Source organism: Oratosquilla oratoria, chromosome 36, assembly GCF_046742065.1.
Source record: "Oratosquilla oratoria isolate Oo_2021 chromosome 36, ASM4674206v1, whole genome shotgun sequence".
NCBI classification, from domain to species: Eukaryota; Metazoa; Arthropoda; class Malacostraca; order Stomatopoda; family Squillidae; genus Oratosquilla; species Oratosquilla oratoria.
The window spans coordinates 33968286-33990785 of record NC_134812.1 but is presented as its reverse complement, the minus strand read 5'-3'; the positions used below and the strand labels follow the sequence as shown (position 1 = coordinate 33990785).

At 41.7% G+C, this 22500-nt stretch overlaps 1 protein-coding gene across 2 annotated transcripts in view; it reads right to left on the bottom strand.

Moving 5' to 3' along the window:
- LOC143018952 (uncharacterized) overlaps nucleotides 1–22500 on the bottom strand; it is a 258421-nt gene that overhangs the window by 191440 nt on the left and 44481 nt on the right. For both annotated transcript variants that reach the window (XM_076174574.1, XM_076174575.1), the window contains exon 3: nucleotides 253–357. In XM_076174574.1, coding sequence (XP_076030689.1) covers nucleotides 253–357 — 105 coding nt within the window. The remainder of the gene's footprint in view (nucleotides 1–252; nucleotides 358–22500) is intronic.

Here is a 22500-nt window from a genome sequence, read left to right as displayed (position 1 = left end):
TAAATAAAAAACATTACGTGGCCATACAACCTTTCCTTAACAAAAATTATCCGTTGTTATTTACCTACGTATTCGTTAGTTCCATACAGAAGTAGTTTTGTAGTTTCATTCTGATTTGCACCATATGATTTAATTCAATGTGAAGTTCCTCTGCTAGCTTCGATACTCAAAAGGAAGATATGTCTGCTAACTCAGGACACATCCCATAACAAACAAAAACAACGAGGCAACTACTGCAACCGAGCTACTTACTTGACGAGGAAGTAGAGGAGGAGCGGGGAGCCGTCAGCCACGGCTGTCCGGACCACATCGTGGTCGGTTACCCGCCGGTCGTTCAGCAGCCACTGGTAATGTCCTCTGAAAGAAAAAACATCCATTTGTCACCACACAACACATTTGTTGTAAACATCAACGACACAAAAATATTGGTAGAACAATTATACTTATTCATTTCACGAATTTGTCAATGTAAACATATGATTACAATATCGTATTCTGTTCATTGCAACGTTACAGTTCATTTGCATTTTCAGGATCTATTGTAACGGAGATTCGAGGTCCAAAGTCAAACGCTACATTGTGGCTTGTGCTTCCTCGTAAGCTTGCGGCTGTTTATCCTTAAAGTGTACTTTCCCAAGACCTTGCTTCCTTGTGGAATATAACACGCGGTAGGAATATTTCCTCGTTCTTTAACCACCGACACATTTCGATACATTTGCGAAAACATATTTCATCATTTTGTTCCATCCTGATCATTCACTTCGTCCATTAACTAACGACATTGGGTCGCTCATCGTTGCTTTCCAGCTGTCAAATCACGTGGTAATACATTGATACCGTTCTTAACGGGCATTGTAATCATACGATACTAACTGCAACACAGTCGATGACAATTGGCGATACTCCATAACCTGGCCAATGAACTCTTGTTTACCTTCGTTAACGGTTTTCTTTTCTCAAATCGTCACGCGCGATGGCTGAGCTATCAAATGATGAACCTTTTGTTTATCAATTGTCATAGCAACTGCGAATTTACACACACACACACACACACACATATATATATATATATATATATATATATATATATATATATATATATATATAATGCTACTTGATATATTCAACATGGTAACATGCATATTTTCAATGATATTTGAACACGTTGCAGTGTTTCGCTTTAAAATTATCCGCTACTAATCATTTGGCATTTATTCTGGATATCGCCAGTTTAATTTCTTCAGGTGAACGAAACACTATTGTGTATCTTCTTGTAACGTCTGTGCGTATGGGCGTGCACACCCTAGCGTTGGTCTTCCATGTTCCACCTTTTCTGGACGGCGAATCTGCAAGGTTACGTGAGAGCGAATACACACAGAAACACGCGAGACCCTTGTGGCCCAAATATAAAACTGTAAAAACATGTAAAAACCCGCCGGCCAGAAAGGCTGGAGCTTTCAAGGGCCATCGGACATGGAAACGACATCAAAAAACTTTTACGATCAACTTTACAAACGACCGAAATGACTACTACAAATAAAACACTTAAATTGCTACAATGACGGCCTCAATAAATCAATCAGTAACCAGGGTAGGAGAAGGAGGAGGAGTCAGTTTGGGACAGACAGTATCAGCTGAGTGTATCGCTATTGCAGTATAGAATCGCTGCAACACTAACTAGATGCACTAAACTCCACTAGGGAGCGTGGGGAGATTTGGGGACTGTAAGCAATTGAGGCCGTGGTCACTGCGACGACACATGAACCCATTCCACGTCAGCCTACTTAACTCATCACCAAGGCACACCCTCGGACACAGAGTTACAGCAACTTTCAACATAATATCGTTAAAGCCGACCCTCTATCTCCCATAAATAAAAACATAATAAAAGAAATAATACTGGATACGTGGCAACCAGTAGCGTGCTTTTATCCAATTATGACTACGATAATTTCTACCCTCACATCTAGTCCATATCAACCATTTTGAAATAAACATTGTATATAATTAATCACTTACAAAACACGAAACAAGGAAATATGTAACCCCTATCGTATTGGAATGGATGTCCCTTTTTATTTTGTCTACCATCAGACATATTTTGTTCCTCACCGGACACCACTTGTCCTATAATTCTGGTTACCGCCAGGCCATCTCATTTCCATTCCAAGACAATCCCTTGGTTGCATTAAATATTGAATGTAGGAATATATCATAGTCAGATTTGATTAAACGCCATGCTGCGTAGGCGTTCTCGGTCGACAACAACCAAACGTGCCTGAGCTGTCGGCAGTTTCAATTAAAACGGCGTCATAACAGTCGCCACCTTCTCCACTGGCCTGTGGGCGACTGCCCTGCCCGTGGACCACCCAGGCCCCAGAGTCGGTCAACCGTTCGAAAGCGTCACATGTCGATTTGAAACCGAAACAATACCAGCTGCAATGGACACGGGCAATTTTCGTCCACACCTATACGTTGTCACTAGTTCACAAGTTTACGAGGGTGAATATATACAGAACAAGATACAAGATACGTGTTCAACGACGTTCGGTGGAGCATAAGTTTATCGCTCCAGATTGCCACCCGCCACAATGTTATTACGATTAAGATTTTATTCCACCGTATCATATGATAGTAATTACGTACCAGATGGCACTTTTCTTCATATTCTCGCCGCCGTCAGGATTTTCATGAATTTCCGTGGCATCGCCACTTTATATTTTTTGCTACGATGACGCATATAAATAGTTTTGGCTAACGTCATGTGATTTCATTCAACTTAAGGTCACAACCTCTTGCCGGATGGTACTCCATCTTTCACTCCATCGACAACCAGTTTCTATCCTTAGGGAAAGCATCACGCTGAATAGGTACTCATAATGCGGCAAAGGAGATTTATGAAGGACAACAGAAATAAGACACATACGGTGGTATTCTTAAAAAATATTTCCTTATATAAATCTTATATAAATCCTTGGGGGGGAAATTTTTATATAAGGAAAGAATTCTTTTTAAGAATACCACTGTAAGAATCTTACGATGGTATTCTTAAAAAAAAAAATATATATATATATATATATAAATATTTCCCTTCCACCGATAGACCCTGAAAGTGATCAGCATTTCTGAATGGAGACAAGTCTCCAATGACTGTAGAATCCTGCGTGACTCGGGTCCATAGCGATGTCCCTGAAATATTTATTGCCTAAAACTTATGCAAACAATGCATACGATGCGGTAGTGAAAGATTACTTTTCGTTACGGTGATAAATTCTATCAATCTTGCTTCTCCGAGGTATTTCATTCCGTGAATGGACAATACCCCAATCGGTAGGTTATGTTAGGTAACGTTATGTTAGGTTACGTTATGTTAGGTTACGTTAGGTTAGGTTACGTTAGGTTAGGTTACGTTAGGTTATGCCACACACACCCCACACACAATTTTCTTATTGGGGTTTTGTCTGCTACGCAGATTGGGGTTTTGTCATGTGCCCATTTCATTTAGTTGAGGGCAAGATCCTAAACCGAATGAACTACATAAGAGTACGCATTCATACTTGTTAAAGATGTCGCTCGCTTTCAACAAGCTACAGCCCCTGATAAAAACCGCCCTGGGGAAGCGATCCACGCGGAGTCAAGCCTGACGATGAACAAAAACTACGTCTGTCAAGGCGCCGACGGGCGAAAATCCAATGCCACTCACGGTTCGGCAGTCGCATCGACTAACGTGGCCTTGGCCCAAGAGTCACTGCTCTGGCAGAGGCAACAGTGTCCGATTGTACTCTCAAGACTCCCGAAAATAAACTCACTTGTGTTCTCTGTCAGAGTTCAGGGAAGAGGTTTCATTGAAATTCTTTTACTAGACAAAGTTATTACCCAGTTAAAGCGTGCCAAAGTCTGTCTACTCGCCTTTGTGAAAAATGTCTTCTGAGTCGGCATGACGTCACGTATCCCGGGAAGGGCGACATGATGTCATGACCACCCAAAAGCTCCGCCTAACTGCACGTGGACTTATTTTGTATAGAATTGAGTATCACGGGCAGTGCTCTCCACTAAAAATAACTAAAATTCGAGGAAATTCAATATTCAAAAGAAGTACAGAAAAAAAAGGCAGTCTATTGTTCTGGCATGTTTTCAAGTTTCAGAAATTCGAAATAACGGACCATCTGTTCCTACAATTAAAATTTGTAATGTCATTTAGTTAATTCTTGACAATTCTATTCACTCGGGGAAAATGTCTCAGGATAGAATGCATTGTTTCTCTCTCCTTGTGGTAAGGTAGCTTCTACTGTCGCTACAACTATGAAGACAACAGTTGACAGCTTTTCAGTGCGTTGGGGTCACTTTAAAAATTGTCACACCAGAACGCCCACATTAAGAATCGTCACCCCATGAGATCCCATTTGAAGACCTGTCGCCCCAATACGCCGAATATCAACAGCGGGCTAAAGATTAGGTTAAGTTACATTACGTTACGTTAGGTTAGGATGAATAAGGGTTATGTTTATTGTCATCAATTTATATAATCAAAGATTCGTAAACCCAGGATGGCCCACATGAAGAATTGTCACCCTTTCGAAGTCTGGCGTGACGATTCTTCATGTGATCCCGTGGACCAGATGATCATCATCATTACAATGCCTGATCCGCCCTAGATCACAATATGCAGTGGTGGTGCGCTGTCTGCACAAAGTGGACATAAACAATATCGAGAAAATATAAAGACCAGCTACCGAAAAGGTTCCCAGCATTGTTGATAAAAAAAGTATGAAGAGGAACTAAAAACATTAGACACGCAACCACTGGAAGAAAGGTTACATGATTATGGTATTTAGGTTATTAAATGGAGTAAATAAAACTGACAGAAAAGATCTCTCTGGTCACGAGAACAAGATGAAGACCAATGTAAGATGGATGTCATGAAACGTTGTACTTTATATAGATGCATCAATCCAAGGGGCAACTTAGAAGATAATATACAGTCCAGGCTAAAACCAAAAGAGAATTAAAAATTAGGTTTAATAAATGGTGAAATATATACGAAATCCCACAAGCTCATCTTCTTTCCTATATGTTACATTTAAGTGAACACACGCACACACACACACACACTACGGCGGTCTGGGTTCGAATCCTGCCCAGGGCTGAAATAATTTCAGTATCGCTGCGCTGCGTGTTGTTACTACTACTATCGTGGGCGGGGAGTTGGGTGTGTGTGCGTGCGTGTAAAGTCACAGTATTACCCATAGATCAGTCATATTAGCTATGAACTTTCTTACGGGAGGGAAATAGCTATCGATCACGAGTCCAAAACGTGATCCAAGACCATGGTGAACCATGATCAATCACACACATACACACACACACACACACACACACACACACACACACACACACACACACACACCAACTTCGAACTCGATCCGGGGTCGGTCCCCAACAACCTCTGGTGACAGACACTTGACCCAGATACCCCCCTCCCCCTCCCCCCGCTACACACACACACACACACGTGGGGGCAATTGTGACACCATCTGGTTTAAGCGGCGGCTAGGCGTTTACTGGTGAAAATTCAAAATTTCTCGACATAAAAACGAGGTTTAACCCGCTCGGTACGGTGACTATTTTTAACATTTCTTCTGGCTAATATCAGACTATGTAATTCGGTTTGAGGGGGGGGGACGGGAGGGGGACGAGCATCATTGGACCAAAATGGAGCCTCCATAGACTGAGTCTAGGCCGTAATCCATATCCCTTCGACAAAATACATTTGGTACAAAACAAAATAACCAGATAATCAGATCAGTAATAATGAGATACATAAACAAAATAAATGAATAATAAACTAAACAAATAAACGAATAAATAAATACAATGAATAAATACAATATACAAATAAAACATACTTCTACCGGAGTGAAGGGTTTAATATGCGTAACAGGATGAAAGACATCCTTTAATTCCGCAGAGAGGGGCAGGGGGACGGTTGTCCCAACACACACACACACACACACACACACACACACACACACACACACACACACACACATTCCTCCTATTAAGCGGTGACACACAAACGGCTATGTACACGCAAACACACAAAAGCAAAGGCACTAGTAATTCCCAGGCATACCAAAGAACACATTCTCGTACAAGCACATGCACAGGCAGATGTATATCCACAATATTATGCGCACGCAAACACGCACTGGACTCGACGGTGTAGTAGTACCGTTCTCGACTGCTAATTCAATGTTCCGATTTCGACTCCCGGCCACGGTTGAATAAAATTTAGGATCTGCATTGTGATCCGGCACTCCAACTCTGGTGGGCAAGGAGTTGTGTGTGTGTGTGTGTGTGTGTGTGTGTGTGTGTGTGTGTGTGTGTGTGTGTGTGTGTGTGTGTGTGTGTGTGTGTATTTACCTAGTTGTATTTTGCGGGAGAAGAGCTATGCTCGTAGGGCCCCGCAGTTGTATCTTCCCACATCCAGTTCTTTCTTAAAGTCGTGTATAGTTTTAGCACTCACTGTTTTCTCTTTCAATTTATTCCATGTATCTATCACTCTATGTGGAAAGCTATTCTTTTTCAGATCTCTTCTATAACTGTCCTTTTTAAGTTTCTTCTTGTGTCCTCTTGTATTTCTACTGTCCCATTTAAGTAGATCATCCCTGACAAGGATTTCCATCCCTTTCATAATTACATATATGGATATCAAATCGCCTCTTTCTCTTCTTTGCTCCAGAGTTAATAAGTTTAGTTTGTCCAATATTTGTTCATACTGTGTGTGTGTGTGTGTGTGTGTGTGTGTGTGTGTGTGTGTGTGTGTGTGTGTGTGTGTGTGTGTGCGCGCGCGTGTGTGTAAGGTCACAGTATTATCCACAGATCGGGCCATTATGAGCTATGAACTCTCATCTGGGAGAGCAATAAATTTTGGCCGCGAGACTAACACACACACGAACAAGTACAAACATACACAGATAAACACACAACACATATACACACACACAACTTATACACGGGTTGCTGGTGTGGAGGATAGCGTCGCAGGCTGTCACGCTGCGGTACCAAGTTAATGTCTCGCTCAGGGTGTGAAAGCTTTAACCATAATAGCAAGCCGTTCCTGTTTCCCTTGATCAAGAGGTTGAGTGCGCGATGTAAGGTGCCATTATCTACCTAAAGGACTAAATGAATTCAAAGTCGCATACGGGAAGGTAATAACTACTGATAACAAGACCAACACGTTGCCCAAGATTATTGTGAATCGCACGCAAGCACACACGGGGTTTAGTGTGTCCCAAATGCACTCCTTCACTCTGACAGTCCAAAGTCGCACCTGACACTCTTCAGAAAGAAGAAACAACTTCGTCAACCGTGTATCGCCAGCGAATGGAATCAAATTCCCCATGATGGGTTAGATTGCGTTTGGATCAACATCAAATTAAAATGTTGCAACTGGCTGTCGATTGGTTATTTTGTTTATTCGTTTAAGTCGTGTGAGTGAGATATATATACAGTATATATATATATATATATATATATATATATATATATATATATATATATATATATATATATGTAAAATTTTGTATTTTTCAATACTAACTAGCAAGACAAGGGCACAAAATGCACCTATTCTATAAAATTCATTTTAACATAGTATGTTATAGGTATAAGTATCAACATCCCACGTAATAACATGTGAAATAATACACAAGTGAATTGTTTATCTTGCACGCGACAGTCGTCCGTTATATCGTTTTCATGGTTACCCGAACGACCAACGATATATCCGTTGTCGTCATATAACCTCTTTTTTTACCATCGAAAAGATGGTGCCAAAGAAAGGCAAAATATTTCATACATAATGATACGAAGATATAGGACCTTTAAGTCCACTTTTATTTAATATTATTTAATTTAGATGAGCTTTGACGCGCATAGGTTAGTGTGCCACATAGGAAGTCCTGCTTCGCGTCCTTTTGGTATACCATTTCTACAATCACGATCAATCTTCACGATACTGATGATCGTGGGACACGGAGATTGGGAGCGACTTGTGATATATATACATGGCCGTGGGGATGATGTAAACTCATCATCTCACAATTGGAGCAAAACCACAATTGAAACGAATTCACACTTTTTACTCACTTCCTGGTTGAGGTCGGGACTGATCGCAAGACACTAAAGATGTGATCTATTCCTTGATAATTCGAGTTAATAAAGAAAAGAAAAGAAAAAAGAATGATTTTATATATATATATGAAAAAAGAGGACACCAAAGCGTATCACTCGGCCCTGTAAAACTCGTTTATTGCACGCGCGTATATATAGACACAAACACACGCGAACCCGACGTTCATGGAGATTTATATATATTGCAATCTATTTCTCATCTAGGCGATTCTGTTGCGTAGAGATGGAGTCAGAATTGAACGCAGCAAAGGTCATTGGTGTGCTGGCATTTCCTGCAATGTCAGCGTTAGAATTACAATCACTTCAAACTCACGTTTTATTACGTCAACTCTTTTGAACAAACGATGACGCATGCGCGCCGGCTGACGGATTCTGGGCACTCATTTCAATTGCGGTTCGCTTGTGTGTGTGTGATTCACCATGGTCTTGGATCACGTGTTGGACTCGTGATCGACAGCTATTTCCCTCCCGGAAGAGAGCTCAGAGTTCATATATGGGTAATGCTGTGACCTTACACGCACACACACAATTCCCTGTCCAAGAGAATTGGAGTAACGACTCACAGCGTAGCGATACTGAAATTATTTCAGCCCTGGGCGGGATTCGAACCAGGACCCCGGTAGTGGCGGCTGCGAACGCTACCACTGCGCCATCAAGTCGTGTGTGTGTGTGTGTGTGTGTGTGTGTGTGTGTGTGTGTGTGTGCGTGTGTCAGAGGTAGGAAATCAAAACTGATATTAACTTTTTGAATAAATTTGTTTTGGGTGACGCCTAACGATTCTATTCAGCTTTGGAAGCAGTGAAGGCTAAAATTGCTGCTCAATCGGAGACATTTAATTACTTTATTCTGACCAGACGGTTTTATTTAGGTTAGAGAAACATCTTTGAGGTAAAAGAATGATACATGATTTTTCACAATGAATGGAGAAAGCTACATATCATCATTGTAACACTAAACCAGTTTTAAGGTATTTAGGTGGTCTGTACAAGTTTGAAAACACTAACCTAAACTCCTGAACTGGTGTTTTATTACCTCATGGACTACGTGTTCCATAGGTGGATTAGTTTGTACCCACGAAGGATTACGCGTTAGGAGGGTAACTGGGGCTACTGAAAGTCCGCTATGCTATACTTGTGTATTATACATTTGTACCACAAGTGTGGTGAATCACCATGCACGTGGCGAGAAATAGCAGCGTTGAAAGGCACCAATATGTACATCATCAGACATAACATGACTCAGGAGACCCAATGGAACGCCAGTGGGTGTGTCATGTCCTTCTATGTCCCAAAGCCAATGCCCAAAACATTATACATGGATACGAAGATGGCCAATCATCATAGTTAAAGACACATAGGTCTAATCCTAGAGGAGGTGATATCTTATCTCCGCAGATTTCGTCTTATCTTGTAAAAGACGAGTCAGTCAGTCTAACATTCCGGGTGTAACGAAATTAAAATCTGTACCTACTGCGTTATAGTCCAGCCTCCTAAAAGACTCCACTCTACATTAAAAACATACAAATATGCATATACATCAAATAAAAGACTTGAAAGGATTCAGAGCTTGAATTAACCATAAACAAGAAAGTAGACTTAAACGCTATCATACATATTTGCATGATGTTCGTGGTCTTCTTTCGACCGGCCACTTATATGTCAACATTGGGCGTGAAGAGAGGAACGCGACACAAGGACCTTGAGGTCTAGGTGTGGCGGACACAAACGCCTAGATCCCCACTAAAATGGTTTGATGGCCACATTATGTAAATAGGAACGTCCGACCCTACTGACCTTCGAAACTCAGTATTGCGTCAATGTATGCTTAGCAAAGCATTTGGTCATATAATGTTTAAGCAATGAAGAAGTTTCGACACTGGAATCTCTTTTCCTGTCTGAGTATGAGGCGACGGATCACATGAAGAATCGTCACCCTAAACTTCGACAGGGTGAAAAATTTTCATGTGGGCTATCCTATAGTGACAATTCTTCATGTCGACCATCCTGGATTCATGATCCCTCGGTTGTATAAGTTAATGACAATAAGCATTACCTTCATTCAACCTAACCTAATCTTTATTCCAATGTTGATATTCGGCGTACTGGGGTGACAATTCTTCAGATGGGATCTAATGGGGTGATGATTCTTCGTGTGGGCGTTCTGGGGGTGACAATTCCTCGTATGACTCGAGGCGACAGTCATGAGTCTCAGGACATAATAAATAAAAATACAGACTCGCCTTGTCACTCTTCTCAATGAATAACAAGTTCTTCCTGTCCACCACAAGTCTTTGTCTTTGTTGTTAGGCTCCAACTTGGCTCCTTCGCGATCAAAGCTGCCCCGAGAAGATGAATAACATAAAAGTGGAAAGGGATTTATCGCGATTTGCTATAATCCTTTTTCTATCGAAAATATTGAAGGGTCCTTAAACAAAAATTCCCCCCCTAACCAAGCATGTACAAGCCCTTGGCACTAAAGAATCTCAGTACAACTGTAAACTTCGTAAAATCGAACTGACTGTAGATTAAAATGGTATGGGTGTGAGGCACTCACAATGAACGCACTGAGAGGATATTGTTTTTGTATATTATTTTCCATTGCCGTCGGGAAATTCTGTACTTCAGAGGGACCCCATCAATCGCTTACAAAGACACACACGCGCGCACACACACACACACACGACTCGGTGGCGCAGTTGGTACAGTCCCCGACTGTCACTACAGCGGTCCGGGTTTGAATCCTACCCAGGGCTGAAATAATTTCAGTATTGCTGCGCTTCGAGACGTTACTCCAACTCTCGTGGGCGGGGAGTTGGGTGTATGTGCGCGTGTAAGGTCACAGCATTACCCATAGATCGGTCATACGAGCTCTGAGCACTCTTCCGGGAGGGAAATAGCTGTCGATTACGAGTCCAGCACGTGATCCAAAGACCATGGTGAATCACACACGGAAATAATTTACAAATTTGAAGCTTGTTATGATAAATTGGTAAGAGGTAGGTCCCACGAGCGTTTCTCTTTTCCTGTACTCTACGATTGGGTAAATAAAAACGATCTTCTGTTTACCATCATGGGGAGAAGGGCGTTCGACAGAAACTGCCACAGGTGAACTATACCTAAAACACTTGCATTAGCTGAAGACATGATTTTATTCAAACGGTTACACAGTATAACAAAAATATACACTAAATTTAGTTTGTAGTGTACACATGCACCACCGTATACACCACGCACATTTAAACATTCGTTTGCAATTTCCAATATGATAATATGTGTACCCTCTTCTATTATTTCTACTATCGGTAGCTGTGTTATATGAAGGAATAGTCCCGCCCCAGTCACTAATATTGTCTACCCTTACAGCCTTCCGTTTTCTTTGTTTCCTCCATCCCCTCCGCCGGTTTTATTGTTACAATTACATAAACTAGCTTTGCATTAGAACTACCTTTTAAAATATGTATATAGCTAAACTCACTGATATTCTCATATCTAAATTTATTAAATTATTACAAAGTAACACACAAAAACACAACAAACAAAATAAAACAAAATTTACGTGCTATAATAGAGAACGTTTCGTTAAGGTATGACTATTGTATTTACAATCCCATCTTATTGCCTACGTGCATTCATTTTTCTGACCACTATGAATTGTTTTTGTTTTAAAACTAAAACAGCGATCTTCTCATGGTCTTAGAAGTACCTGACCATCCTGGTGGATTACTTATCTGTCGCCTACGCGCTAGATGACATGGGAGAGGAGGAGTGGGAGAGGAAGGATTAACGCTTCTACCAGCCGACAGATTTAGATTTAATTGGGGATCTGTTCGCCGGCATTTCGGCTCACAAAATCCCCAGGGTGCCTCAGGCTGTGCCGTTAGAAATGTAATTTCGGGACAATCTGACAAATTCTACTGTAGTTTGGCGCGGACTGTTAGACAGTGCCTGTACTATCGATGTACAATTGTATGACACGTCACAATGAACGATCCTCCAAGTGGAATCTACGAAGCGGAACCTCGAAATAGCAGGGACAAGTGTGCGTACGCAGTGACTTTGAGGTAACATATGTCTTGGTCGAAGACCTCTACTTCCAATCTTTGCCGCAGGAATCCCTGTGTTCGTTCTCAAACAAAGAACCTCACCTCACCGGGGTGCCGTATCCACTTGGACGTTGGCCATCAAGGTGCTCCATTCCTGTCTGCACATGGTTCTTAAGATGATGACATTTATTTCTTCTCCTACAGATGTCCTTAACCCGTCTACATATTTTCTGCGTGGTCTTCCTCTTGCCCTCTTTCCTTGTTTTTCCCGTTAGGCACATATGTTCTAATTGTTGTTTTCTCATGACGTGTCCTACAAACTGTAACTGTCTTTTCCTAATAGTTGCTACTGTTTCCCTGTGTTTCTATTTGTTGCAGTATTTCTTAGTTTGTTTTAAATTCTGTCCATGAAATCTTCAGCATCCTTCTCCACATGCTTTTAAGTGAATCTTGTGCAACGTCAATCCTTATTTATTTTTTTTTTTGAGTCCCAGCTACAGTCAGGTCTACCCTTTACCTCTCTTAGATGCCGATGTGGCTTGACACCCACTTGAAGGTCATACTCCTCCCCTGTATTTGGTACCACTGTAGTAACACATACACCGAGGACTAGAGACTAATAGTGTCACTGGACTATAGATACCCTGAACAGGTACTTTGAGTAATGTGGTCCACCACAGGGCCAGGTCGTAAGATAGGGTCTTCCTCCAAATTCCCCTGGGTCGCAATGGCTTCAGTCTGCAGCGTCGAGAAGGTGTCAGTGATTCTCTAACCAAACGCCCAACAAATTCTTCACGAAGGCAGATCTCACCGTGCAGCGGCTACTGGTTGGGTCTCATGAGACATCTATGTAATGTACGGCATTCCCCGGCCGCGTCACGGAGTGGGATTTTCTCCTTAGCCAGAGTGCACATGCGTACACTCTTCGTGTACGGAAAGATCATAACGGAGAATGCTACAAGGGCCGGCTGCTATGACGGTGGACATCGGTAGTTTGGATGTTGCAATTTTATGGAGAAGTGCAAGCCGAGGTCCGCAGTCGTCCAGAAGCTTAAAAGCCCGCGATAGCCAGGTTTTCCATCCTCTGCAGGAACGTAGGAAGACCATGACGAAGAGCCGTCTCTCTCTCAAGAGCCTAAAATACCTTTGCCAAGGAATGATTTGCACATCTCCTGACTGGATGCCAGGAGAGGCAACGATACTTCTAACTGAAGGTCAAAAACCTTGGTCCACTCGAACCCTCCCCCTCCCCTCTCTCTCTCTCTCTCTCTCTCTCTCTCTCTCTCTCTCTCTCTCTCTCTCTCTCTCTCTCACACACACACACACACACACACACACACACACACACACACACACACACACACACACACACACACACACACACACACACACACACACACCAGAGAAAAGTTCTGGCAGCCCCATTTTTGCGGTTTCTCAAGCTTGCGTGGTTTGTATCCCTGGTCAGCCACAGGAGCTGGAGCAGCATAGTCCACAATAAAGTCGACTGCCTGAAGTTGAAAGGAAGTCGATGAACGGCACCGAGTGTCATCCACATTATCGCTCTACCTCGGTTTGAGTTGTAGCTCAGACTCCCAAGAAATGATATTGACGGACCCAGTCCAGAGTTCCGATCACTACTGGAGTTTCATTACTTCAGGGATAAAATAAATTATGTAGAATTTAATTATTAGTTTATTTCAGTGTCCAAAGATAAGGCATCGACAACTCCAGTGATAATAAAAAAGACGCAGGTAAAATGAAAAAGAGCAAGATAAGGTCCAATGATTGAACACGTACCCTTCAAACTTCATCACCATTCTAAAATATTTTGAAAACCATTGAATTAAGGTTAAAGAGAGATGCCTAACCCGAACGTACAGTCGTCTCAAAAAGTACGTATTCATAATTTCACATAATTACTGGGGTTACAGGCACTATGACATCTTACATAAAGCGCCTTCATAACGATGCGAGACCAAAAGTATCAGATTACAAAACTTAATCCTTTTCCATCATCTCCTAAAGGTTAATTTCAGCATCCTCAGGGAAGTCAACATCCAAGGTTAACCTGATGAGGTTCGGCGACAATATGAACGGCATATTCCAAATGTGAGGATTAATTACCTATATCACTTTTGATGACAGACTTCTGAAGCCAAAATATGGTGCTATCAGTCCCAGGGACCTATTTGATTTCTATGAAATAAAATGCCTGGATGATTTACGATTACTGATAAATACACTCGCATCTTTCATTTTCCACTCTAATTCAGGATTTCCCATATAACTAGTTATAAGTAAAAGTAGCAACGACTGCAACAGCACTGTAGCAGAGAGGCCAAACGCAATGTATGGGATCCAATATATTTGACGTTTCGCCCAGCAGTATTTCTGAAGAAGCCCTGCTAGTTATACTTTGTTATTCTTGCCAATTTGCATATCATAACATATGAACAAAATTCACAAGCCCCTCTCGAAACCCTTACTCTAGTATATCTAAATCTTATTGAATATCCAGTTCATTCGAGAGATCATTTTTTATTCAGCATAGCTCAGTATCACCATCAAATATCTGTCACACATCTCTGTAGTCTGGTGTAAAGCGTTAGCTTACGTTTAACTGGTACTCCTGAGCATTCCTCTTTGTAATGGTACCTATGATTACAGAAGCCACGGCATACCGTATCATCCAGAGCTGGCAGACCACACTCTCCGCATTCTGCTGATCCATCTCATTGTCTATAAGCAGTTGCCACTTTCTTCTTTGCTCGAGACATTTATCTTACTGTTCCAGTTTTCTGGTCTGTTTCTTTGAACAAACCAATCTCTACGACATCACCTAGTTCCCAAGACAGAAGTCTAATGACAAATTTCTTCATTTTATTCCCTTCTCAGAGAGAGAGAGAGAGAGAATGAGAGAGAGAGAGAATGAGAGAGAGAGAGAGAGAGAGAGAGAGAGAGAGAGAGAGAGAGAGGAGACAGAGAAAGACACACACACACACACACACACACACACACACACACACACACACACACACACACACATACACACACACATACACACACACACACACATACACACACACACAGAGAGAGAGAGAGAGAGAGAGAGAGAGAGAGAGAGAGAGAGAGAGAGAGAGAGAGAGAGAGAGAGAGAGATCTTACATTTCACTACGATTCAACAATACACGTGTCACACATATTTCGTCACAAAAAAATCCCATTCATAAGTCTTTATAGGTTATTTCCAAACGCATATCATCCATAACGTTCGAGTTAAACACAGAGTCCAACATTAACCCAAAGGTTCTATACCTGTATTCCTATGTACCCTGTATTTATACTATGTTGTCATTCAACCTCCTGAAGATGAGATCAACACTAAAAAAAAATCGTCGTGCATCCACTAACTTCCACTAGCTTCCGGGTTGAGGACCACCTTGGGAAGTTGTGTGGTCCACTAAGGTGTCCGTGGACCATGTCCTTATCCCTTTCGTTAAGGTGAGGTACTCCACTGCTTTTGCTCTGCCGTCAACCATATGTTTGTTTTCAACACAGAAGGGAGAGGGACTTGATGTAGGCGGGGATGGACACCAAATATAAATAATTATAATGATGTGAAATGGGGTAGGAGTATGACAGAAAATTTTGAAAGTAATAAAAAGATGTTTTGGAAAGAAATTAAGAGAGGAAGAGGAGGCGAATCAAGTAGGGAAGAAAAGGTAAAAGGTACAGATGGAGAGTTGATAATGGAAGAGACGGCAGTGAGGGGAAGATGGGCAGAATATTTTAGGGAGTTGCTGAATGTGAAGGAGGATAGGGAGGGAAAGATAGCTGCAGTGGGAAATACGAAGAAAATGAGAGTGATGAGTGAGGAGAATGGAGGAGAAATAAGGAAGGATGAGGTGAAGGCAGTTGTAAAGATGATGAAAGCAGGTAAGGCACCTGGTCTGGATGGATGTCATGCAGAATGTCTGAAAAAGGGAGGTTCAGTGATGGTGGACTGGTTGGTGAGATTATTTAATGTTTGCTGGAGAGAGGGTAGAGTACCGGAGGACTGGAGTAGTGCCTGTATAGTTCCTCTTTACAAGGGAAGAGGGGACAAGTGTGAATGTAGTAATTTCAGAGGGATTAGCCTGTTGAGTGTAGTAGGGAAGGCTTATGGGAGAATCTTAATTGAGAGGATTAGGAGAGGAACAGAAGGAGTAATTGGTGAGGAACAGTGTGGATTTAGGACGGGTAGAGGTTGTGTAGATCAGATCTTTGTGGTAAGACAGATATGTGAGAAAGCTATAGGAAAGGGGAAGGATGTTTTCTGGGCTTTTATGGATCTGGAAAAGGCTTATGATAGGGTAGACAGAAAGGCACTGTGGGAGGTTATGCAGATTTATGGGATAGGAGGAAAGCTTTTGGGAGCTGTCAAGAGTTTTTATGTGAGTAGTAGAGCATGTGTTAGGATTGGAAATGGAGAGAGTGAGTGGTTTGAAGTAAAGGTGGGACTTCGTCAAGGATGCGTTATGTCGCCCTGGCTGTTCAACTTATACATGGATGGGGTGGTGCGAGAGGTGAATGCTAGGGTAGTGAGTCAGGGATTGGAGATGGTTAAAGAAAATGGAGAAAAGTGGGAGGTGAGCCAGCTGTTGTTTGCAGACGACACTGCGCTTGTGGCAGGGTCAGAGGAGGGATTGAGGAAGCTGGTGGCAGAGTTTGGGAGAGTATGTGATAGAAGAAAGCTAAAGATAAATGTGGGTAAAAGTAAGGTGATGAGATGTACAAGGGGTGAAAGTGGCAGTAGACTGGAAGTGAACATTAAGGGAGAGCGACTGGAGGAAGTGGATAGTTTTAGATACTTGGGTGCAAGTGTAGCAGGAAAAGGTGGAGTGAAGGTGGAGGTAGAATGTAGATTGAGAGAAGCGAGTAAATGCCTTGGTGGTTTGAAGAGTGTAATGAGGAATAGACATTTGGGAATGGATGCGAAGAGGAGACTGTATGAAGGAGTGATTGTGCCAACAGCACTGTATGGGGCAGAAACGTGGAACATAAGAGAAGAAGAGAGGAGTTTGAATGTGTTTGAGATGAGGTGTCTGAGAAGTATGGTGGGGGTTACTAGGCTAGATAGAGTGAGAAATGAGGAAGTGAGGAGGAGAACAGGGGTGAAAAAGGATTTGGGAGATAGGGTTGATGAAAGAATATTAGGATGGTTTGGACACATGGAAAGAATGAGTGAAGAAAGACTAGTAAAAGAGGTATGGAAGGCAGATGTGGAGGGAGTGAACATGAGGGGACGTCCTAGGATGAGGTGGATGGATGGGGTGAAGGGGGCTTTGGGGAAGAGGGGAATGTCTGTTGAGGAAGGAAGGGAGAGGACGGAAGACAGAGGTGAGTGGAGAATGGTTGTATATGGATGATGTTGTGACTGCATGAGGAGGGTGGGGTAGTATGTGTGAGTAAATTTTGACGCAGCCCGAAGGGATTTCTCCCCGTCCTCTCCTTATATGCAAAGGGGGACGGAGAGGGGGGGTCGCCGATTAAATGAAGCGGCCTTGCTGTGGATGTACTGTGTCTTGCGACACTGCTTCTGACCCAGGGCGGTGGGCAGGGTGCAGGGATGACCCGTCATCCAGGAGGTGCTCAGATGAGAGGAAGGGTGGGAGGGGTGTGGAGTGTATTTAGGGATGAAATGGGTGGGAGTGTTTTTATGCCTTTCCCTTTTTGGCTACCTCCCTTGGAAGGGGGAAAAAGCCTTGATATATGTATGTATGTATAACGACATTTAGATTCGCCATAAGAATTCACCCCTCGTGAACCACAGCAACTTTCCTATAAATACCAATGCTTTCACATTCTTTAAATTATTACCTCTGAAGAAGTTTCATAAGGCGAAACCGGTCAGGAATGAACTCTTTGTTCCCAATCGTGTGATTTCCATACTTGCCACTCACACACTTGTCGTGATCCCACAATATATGTATATATATATATATATATATATATATATATATATATATATATATATATATATATATATATACACAGTATATAGGTAAGAGATGCATACCTCGTACCACACCGAGGGAAAAAGGAACTTCAAAAGTCACATGTCATGTATAGGTTTAAATGTTCCTGACGACAATGAGGCTATCCCGTTGCCTTTTTTTCCATTTTACATCAGGAACCCCTAAAAACCACCTAAGAACTAAATATGACAAAGCCCCGACAAGAAACATGCTAGAAGAAAATAGATATTTTGAATATATGTACAGACAATAAACGCCTCCCAATTTTAGAGGCATATCAAAGAGTTGAGCCTACATTTAAATATACAAACAGAGGACCTTAAAGCAATCCAAAGCATACGAATAACTGCCACTAACCCAAGCACAAAAACTGCTACAAACCCAAGTATGGGACAGAACACCATAAACCCTAGTATGGAATAAAACGACATAAAACCTATCACACGACATTTCGTCGCAACCCAAAGTCAGAAGCCACCCAGTAACCTTTCCCAGTTACCTATTAACCTCTCCCAGTTACTATTAACCTCTCCTAGTACCCGGGAACCTCCCCCAGTGAAGAGCAAATATGTAATATCATTCTATTCTTCGGAACGTTATTACCTAACCACCCAGTACGAATATCCCATGATACTGATGAAGGTTATTGTACCCGAAATCGCGATTGAGCTATAGCGACAACCTATAGTGAACTCATAAACCTCCTTTTAAATAAGAACAAGTCCATAATAAGACATATGGAAAACACTCTTAAGAAAACAAGGTGTTATATATATATATATATATATATATATATATATATATATATTATATATATTTATATATATGTGTGTGTGTGTATATATATATATATATATATATATATATATATGTGTGTGTGTGTGTGTGTGTGTGTGTGTGTGTGTGTGTGTGTGTGTGTGTGTGTGTGTGTGTGTGTGTGTGTGTGTGTGTGTGTGTGTGTGTGTGTGTGTACCCATCACCAACTGCTCGGGTCACAACCAAGACCGTATTTCCACAGGAGGGCCCCACATTTTCATTTACATGGCTACACTTGCGCCTCTTCCCCTCAAACGAAAACAGAGGAGAGGAGAAATCCCTTTGAGCAACCTCAATTTACAGTCTATTCACAACCATTCAACCACAACTATCCCTTGCCTTCTCCCTTCCCCGCTCAACAGACATTCCCCTTTTACTCAAATCCATTCACCTCATCCACCCATGCCACTTTCGGCCCCATCCACTTCAAGTTCACTCCATCTACCTCTGCCTTCCACTATCCTTATGCTAGTTTCTTCTCAACCATCTTTTCTACGAGCCCAAACCATCCCAGTATTCTTTCATCAATTCTATCTACCAGCTCCCTTTTTCCATCCCCACTCTCCTCCCCCATCCCCTCACCTCTCACTCCATCCATCTTTGTGACCCCAATCCTTGACAAACACGTCTCAAGCACATTAAAACTGTCTCTTCTGCCTCCCTTAAATTCCAAGTGTCTACCCTACCCAGTGTCGTGGGCAAATCACCTTCATAATGAAAATAATAATAATAATGATGATAATAATAATAATAATAATAATAATAATAATAATATTATCAATGACAATGATAAAAATAATAATAATAATGATAATAAAATAACTGATAATAATGACAATGATAAGAATAATACTAATACTAATAATAATAAATAATGATAATGACAATAATAATAACAATATTATCAATGATAATAATAATAAGAAGAAGAAGAAAAAAGAATAAGAAGAATTACAACAATGTCAATAATAATAGTGATGGTGATAATGGTGATGATGGTAATGATAGTGTACCGACGATATATTATGAAGAGGGTGGAGGAGCGGACTTTGGCGCCAGCGTTTGGAGGCCTGAAACCGTTCGCGTCGTTATAGGATCAACGCGGGAGGGCATTAAGGGCCTTATACGGTCATAGACCCCGATCTCCGACAAAAGCATTGGCAACCGGCCCACCTCTCAGGGCGAATAACGTCCTAAATGATCAAATTTGTAACAATAACCACTTCAATCGCCTTTTAAAACACACACGGAAACAGCGGTGGTATTATTATCCCTCACCATCAAACAAGTTCAATAAAACTAAGGGAGAGTTAAAGCAGTCCAGCATCCCTCTACGAGTGGTGGTTTGTCTTCGAGCACAAAAGAATGCTGCATGACTCTGGGCCGTATGGGTGTCACGATAGTCTCTTTGGTGTTGACTACATGTAACTACGCAGTCAGTGCTCCAGTGCGGGGGGGGGGACTACTACTACTACTACTACTACTACTACTACTACTACTACTGCCCCTACTAAAAACAATTACAATAACTGTGATTATATAAAAACAATAACATTACAATAATAATAACGGCAATTATAATTATAATACAAAAAAGCATATTGAAACCCGAACTTCTTGCTCAATAAAAAATGTAGTGAATTTTTTCAATGCATCTTCTCAGAGAGAGAGAGAGAGAGAGAGAGAGAGAGAGAGAGAGAGAGAGAGAGAGAGAGAGAGAGAGAGAGAGAGAGAGAGAGAGAGAGAGATTCGGCACATCGAAGGTGCATTCTCATTATGGTCTCAGGTCAGTCATCAAAAACGTTCAATAGTTTTCAATTAATCAATGAACATTGCATGATCGTGCCGATCTCAAGAAGAACTTGCCAGACGTTGCCAGACGCATGATGTTGACTTCTCCAATGCACGAGAGTCCCACGGAAGGGTCGAGTAGTAGCGAATAATAACAATTAATCGAATCACAATAACGATGACGACTGTAGTAATAACAACGATGACCGCTGTGAATGTTTCCATTCTCATCGAACAATTGAACAGAAAAAAAACGACTAACTGGCATCGATGTAGCAACTGTAGTGGATGGAATGAGGGAAGCGAGACAGGAAAACGGGGGTGTGGTAGTATAATGTTCCGTGAACATGTTAAGGGCAGGTATTAAGCCAATGGCGGACGGGATATTGAGGGGGAAATGCTGAAGAGTAGAAGAGACATAGACATAAAGGGAATGGCTGCAAAGGATACCTGAAAGACACGGCCATGACGGGAAGTGTGCAGGGTTGGGCGAGATTATGGGTGGAGGCCATTTTATTACGGACAAGAGAGACAAAAAGAAATGTATGAACGAGTTTACTGAACATCTAGGGAAAATGTATAACATATTTAGAAAGAGAACAAGAGAAACGACAAAGACCGGAGGAACAGGATGGGCCAAAAGGTCTTCTATATGCATACTTTGTTGTAACTCATTGTAATTTGTAATTATGGTAGATGAGGATACATGGCTCAAGTGTTCATATAAAAACATAAGACAAAAAGTGCATGAAGATAGGAGGGCGACGAACGTGGCGTTCTTGGATCTGAAAAAGGCATATGGCTGAGTGGATACAGGAACATTGAGGAAGAGAAAGGAGATAAGAACATAAGACAAAAGAAGGAGGAGACTGGAAGAGACCATAAGGTCTACACTAGATAGTTCCATATCCTTTACCACCTGTTTTTTCCACCCATAAAGTTATATAACTTTCTCTTAAAAAAACAACAAAAGTCTATTACATTCGTTAACCACTATTAGTAAACCAGTTCTTGCCTATTTCCTTCTTAAATCTAAATTTGTCCAATAACTGAAATACATTTCTACGAGTCCTGCCCTGCTGTCTTGATGTAATGCCTTTGTCTGCGTCATAGGACGGGAGAGGGTGTAAAGGAGGATCAGTATGACATTGTGTGAAGAGAAGGTGTAGTTTAGGGTGATGTCGCCAGAATTGTTTAATATAGGAACGGAAGGTGTAATGACACAGTGGAAGGGAAGAACAATAGGGTAGTTTGGTTTTGGGGGAAAGACTTGGTTGCAGTGGGCGTGGAGAATAACCACATAATGTTTGCCGACGGCGTTGTGCTGACAGACGAGGGCGGGAACGACATGTAGGTGCTGAAAGAACGAGTAACTATGTTTGGATAGATATATATACTCGTAAAAACAGAAATATGTAAACTAATGTCATAAAACCAGCCTAATAACTACGGGTAAGGAGGAGAAGAGACGAATAACAACCTAGTCAAAATATATTTGGAAGAAGTAGAAGTGGTGTTTGGGGTGGAACCGACGAGGGGATGAACCCCCAAAAGATGGGAACTGGAAACGAAGTGCAGACGAATAGATGTTCCATGTGGATTTCTCGAGAGTGTACTGGGTTAGGTGCTGTCGTT